We start from the raw sequence: 4,923 nt of genomic DNA, 5'->3' as shown, positions 1-4,923 counted from the left end.
AGCTTGGGCGGTTTCAGACTGTTAAAAGAGCAGCTATTGTATTCATCAGATAGATGTGAGTCTTCTCACCATACCTATGGGTCTAACGCACCAAGGTCGGCCCATTGTGTGATTACAATATATGTGATAGTCTTTATGTGATTTGATATGATATGTGATTGTGTGTTTTGCATGAAGATCCCGGGAGGAGCCCGTGACATTAGATGTAAGACCATGTAGGGTAGCCCATGACAGTCATAGGTAAAGACCATGTGGGGGTAGCCCATGACATTGGATTTAAGACCATATAGGGGAGCCCATGGCAGTCCTAGGTAAAGACCATGTGGGGTAGCCCATGACACTAATACATGTTTTATGTATGTATGACTTATGTGATATGTGTGTAGCTTTAATTAGCTAACAGGACATGTGTATGCGTGGTGTGTGGTATGCTCTGGGGAACTCACTAAGCATTTCGCTTGTAGGTTATTGATTTGGTTCTAGTACATTTGAGCCCAAGGGCAAGGGCAAGGGCAAGGCGTGATGACGTAGCATGCACTCTATCACTCTCTTTCACTATTAGAATTGGGTTCATTCTGATGATTTAAATAAGGTGTAATGAATTGATGATTTGAAAACAATTATGTTGTGATTTTATGGTTTAAGCAATTATGTTTTATTAATTAAAAAGTGAAAAATTTCTTTTAAAATTTGGGTCGTTACAAAAACACTTGGAGAAAGCAACCGTAAAAGAGTTTCAAGAAAAGAAGAAGATGAAATTATCATTGTTGAACCTCCAAAAGTTCTAGGTACTCCAAAGGACTCAATTGTGCCAACAATATCATCAAGCCATTAGTCATACCACCACCTCCTTGATTAATCAAACATTGATCAATCTGAATCTTCCAACAATATCATCAAGCCATTGGTCATACCACCACCCCTTTTGAATTAATTTCCAATTCACTGTTTCCTTTAAATTGTGTATCAATTTCTTCATTTATTAGCCATCAAATTTTGACCAATTTGAAAATTTTGACTTGTGTGAGCATAACACCAACTACAAATTTATCTTCCCTGTCCAATTCTTCGACCACTGTGCCCAAAATTGAACTCTTCCTCCCTACTGACTTAAATCTTCGACCCCAAGCACCATCACAATCTCATTCAACCCTAATTAGACGATCTGAGCGACTTGTGCTACAAAAGAACTAGCAAAATTCCATAATTTCAAAAACCCTAAAAAAAAAGTTCTTGACTGCTTCGTGCTTCAACACAAAAATGATCAAGAGGCCAACTTAATAAAAATTAGGTTTTTTATTCCCATGCTCATTTCTGGCTCGATCAAGGAAAAAACGGGAATGAACAAAGGCAATAGAACGAAGACAACAATTGGGTGGATCAGTGTCGAGCAATCGATCGGTAAAGGGGAAACAAATAAGATGGCAAGAAAGCACGAAGCAACTGCGCTACATCTGAGCTCTCGCTCGTCGCAGGTCAACAATGATTGTCGCAGTCAATTAAACTGATTTTTTTTCTTTTCTAATAAATAAAACCTGTTGTCCAGTGTGTGTGTGCGCGCGCACATAAACATAATCATATGAATTTACAGATTTTTGCTTATGTGCATAAAAATAATCATTTTTGTTTAAAAATATAAGGCATACCGCAATCTAATGTCTGTATTCAAACAAACCAAATATAGAGTACAAAAATTTAATAGCTTCGACTTTTCTATTTTCTAATAACTTCATTTGTCATCTAACCAATCGTTCCATTACACTTAGTTTGGCTGTTTGATATACTAACTCTTTATTACCAAATGATTCCAAAAAGGGTCAAAAGAAGGGAAGAGTTTTCTAATTGTTTAAAGGCTTATTCACTCGTTCCTAAAATCAACAAACAAACCTCCATTCAGCTGTTGCAACAGAATCCGAAGAGTCACAAACCATTTGTTTTAAGAGTTAACTGCAGGTACCTGCCAACTCTTGCAATTGCAAAAATATGCAAAAAAAAATAATCATAAACACAAAAATAGAATAGAATGCAGACAAAATTCATTGTATCAAGTGCTTTAATCTCCTTCTAAATAGAAATATTCCCAAACAAAACAATTCAATGACAAACAAACAACTAAGATAAAACGCAAGGCTAGTAAAGACATCCAATATGCAAGTATAACAAACTGAAGAGATCTCACTTCTTGGATTTCTTTGTTGCCCTGAAATAAAAGGCATATTCACATCAAACAAAATTCATACAATACAATATAATCAAAAGCAAATACATAAACAGCAACAACACTCACTGTGCAGGTTGTGCTGCAGGTGTAGGTGCAGGTGCTCTCTCCTGAGGACCCTGAAACCAAAAATAAAAGTAAGAATGAAGCAAAATCAATGACAAATTTTAATGTATATATATATATATATATAAATATGATATACCTGTGCCAAACGTTCCTCTCTTCTGGCCATCTTCCTTTCCCTGCTTGCCTTATTCTTGGCACGTTTGGCCTCAAACTGGTCAGATAAAGTCTTCTCTCTGGCCTTCTCAGCCTTTGACTTGTGGATGCTCTCCATCAACACACGCTTGTTCTTGAAAACATTACCTTTAACCTTCATGTACATGTCATGGTACATATGCTTGTCAATCTTCTTCGACTCTCGGTACTTTCTCAGCAACCTCCTCAACACCCTCATCCTTCTCATCCATAGAATCTTAGTTGGCAGACGCGCCTCCCTGGTTCCCTTACGCTTACCTTAACAGTTCAAGCTTATACAATCAGATCACACACACACACTCACATACTTACAGCTTTTCATTCAATATATCAAAATACCATATCCAGAATGACGCCCTTTTCTTTTGGCCTCCTTCATGCGCCGTGCTCGAGATCGGGAGTGAATCTTCGTTGGCTTCCTGATGATAAATCCATCCTTCACCAACTTCCTGATGTTTTGACCTGAAAACAGTAAACATGCCTCGTTTTACACCAATCATAAAGCCAGTTTTCACGTTTAAGTACCAAAACCATTCTTTCGATACCATACGGAGTAGTACTCGGATACAAAAAAAGGAGTTTCCAGCAAACCATGAACCATATATAAAAATAGTAGACCATCTTAACATAGACCTATCCTAATATGTGATATTCAGTCATGTTGCAAAACTGAACAAAAGACCATAAAGAAAAACAAATCGCCTGTCTGTGAAATTTAATTTATGAGCAGTAACAGAGTTCACATAATAAAACAAGACAATCAGTAATGAGGAAAGTAAATGAAAACGAAGGATAGTAGGAACATACGAGAGTTGGCCATGGAGATCTCATTGCCTTCATTGGGATCGAGCCAAACCTTTCCTCTTCCACACTTGAGGACGCTGGCGGCTAGCCTCTTCTGTAGCTTCAGCGACACCATTTCCCTTTCACGGCTGCGTCTGCGAATAAGATGACTAGGGTTTTGTATGTGTGGTAAATAATAACGCTTATATATTATAATCGATATCCACTTCCCCTTGGGCTCAACTATTTCTATCAACTGGATCTGGGGCTTTCTCGTCTAAAAGATTGGCGGCCCAATGGATTATAAATTGTATGATTTTGAGTTTACCTTTTCGTTCTTTCCCAACAGCATGTGCACACCACAATATTCATATTAAAAAAAAAAAAACACGAGAGTTATCTTTCAATAAAATGTATTGTACAACCAACAAACTTTTAAGTTACGTAGTTTAAGAAATTAATTACATGACTGTGTGATGAGATAAGCAACACTACATTTATTCTATTTTTATACAGATATATAAGTTGTATATGATGGGCTAAAGTGACTAGCGAGAGGTGCGGGAAACAAGATATCCATAAAAATCATGTATTTGAAAGCAATTATTTTGTGCACGGCTATTTTGCTGATGATGTCGTATATGGTGTAAATTTTAGACATCGATTCCGGATGAGGAAATAGTTATTCCTATACATAGTTGATGACATGAAAAATCGTGTAACGTCCCGAAAATTACAAAGATTTTTTTCAACCAATTTCACATTTGCTTCAAAAATCATTGTGTTACATTTGATCGATTGAAATCATACACTATCAGAGTTAAATATACAAACCGTGGAAAACGAACATCTTCGATGCGTCAAGCTCTTCACACGAACAACCTGCAAAATGTTTAATCCACAACTGTAATCATAATGCTTAGTGAGTTCTCTGATATACGACATATCCCATCATACATGCAATGTGTCTACACAAGATCTCAATTCTAGCATCAAGCAACCAAAGCTCCTAGTCATATACATATATATCACGTAACGGGCCCAACCCAGCTCACATAACGGGCTTTGCCCAACCATACATAATGACCCCCATCCAACTGTACATAATGGGCCCCGCCCAATGAGTAAATGGGTCTGACCCAACCTCCACTGCCATTAGTCACCTCCTCGTCTTCCATACAAGATATAAGGTCATATGTAGTTAGCGATCAAATAGACAACCAAACAAATGATCCACCCAAGTGCAAACAATTAGACAATAACATCACAATCATACATTAAATCAAGAGTTCTCATGCTATCCAACTTAGGCTACACAAAACCCAAACTATCACTACTATATAATCATATAGCATAAACACATGCCTAAACTAACATAGTACATTCCCCTTAGCAAATATACCTTAACCAATCATAAATCCCAACAATACCATACAATTAACATGAAAAATCCTACCGGTCTAGCATACTAAAGCACTAAGTGTTTTAAACTGCAAGGCATAACCAGAACTTACCCTAGGCCATTAACATACTTGTACTGTAACAGTACATCTATCCTACCATGCAGATGATATAAAAATGGGATACATGGCATAGCGAGAAACTCACCTGAATTGCAAAACTGGAGAAGCACAACAACATACTAACTCCTTGCACTGATC

General features: G+C 37.2%; 1 protein-coding gene across 1 annotated transcript; it reads right to left on the bottom strand.

Moving 5' to 3' along the window:
- Window positions 1–1,996: 1,996 nt before the first annotated feature.
- On the bottom strand, window positions 1,997–3,458 carry LOC145015777 (large ribosomal subunit protein eL19y). The gene is made up of 5 exons (XM_078974251.1): window positions 3,287–3,458; window positions 2,819–2,941; window positions 2,424–2,737; window positions 2,288–2,337; window positions 1,997–2,200 (listed from the first exon to the last, which is right to left on the bottom strand). The coding sequence occupies exons 1-5, from the start codon at window positions 3,396–3,398 to the stop codon at window positions 2,176–2,178; spliced, it is 624 nt and encodes a 207-aa protein (XP_078830377.1). The 5' UTR covers window positions 3,399–3,458; the 3' UTR covers window positions 1,997–2,175.
- Between the last annotated feature and the right edge of the window lie 1,465 nt (window positions 3,459–4,923).

The sequence above is a fragment of the Lactuca saligna genome, chromosome 9, assembly GCF_052625555.1.
Source record: "Lactuca saligna cultivar CGN05327 chromosome 9, ASM5262555v1, whole genome shotgun sequence".
Taxonomy (NCBI): domain Eukaryota; kingdom Viridiplantae; phylum Streptophyta; class Magnoliopsida; order Asterales; family Asteraceae; genus Lactuca; species Lactuca saligna.
The sequence above is the reverse complement of the archived record's forward strand: the minus strand, read 5'-3'. Positions and strand labels throughout refer to the sequence as shown.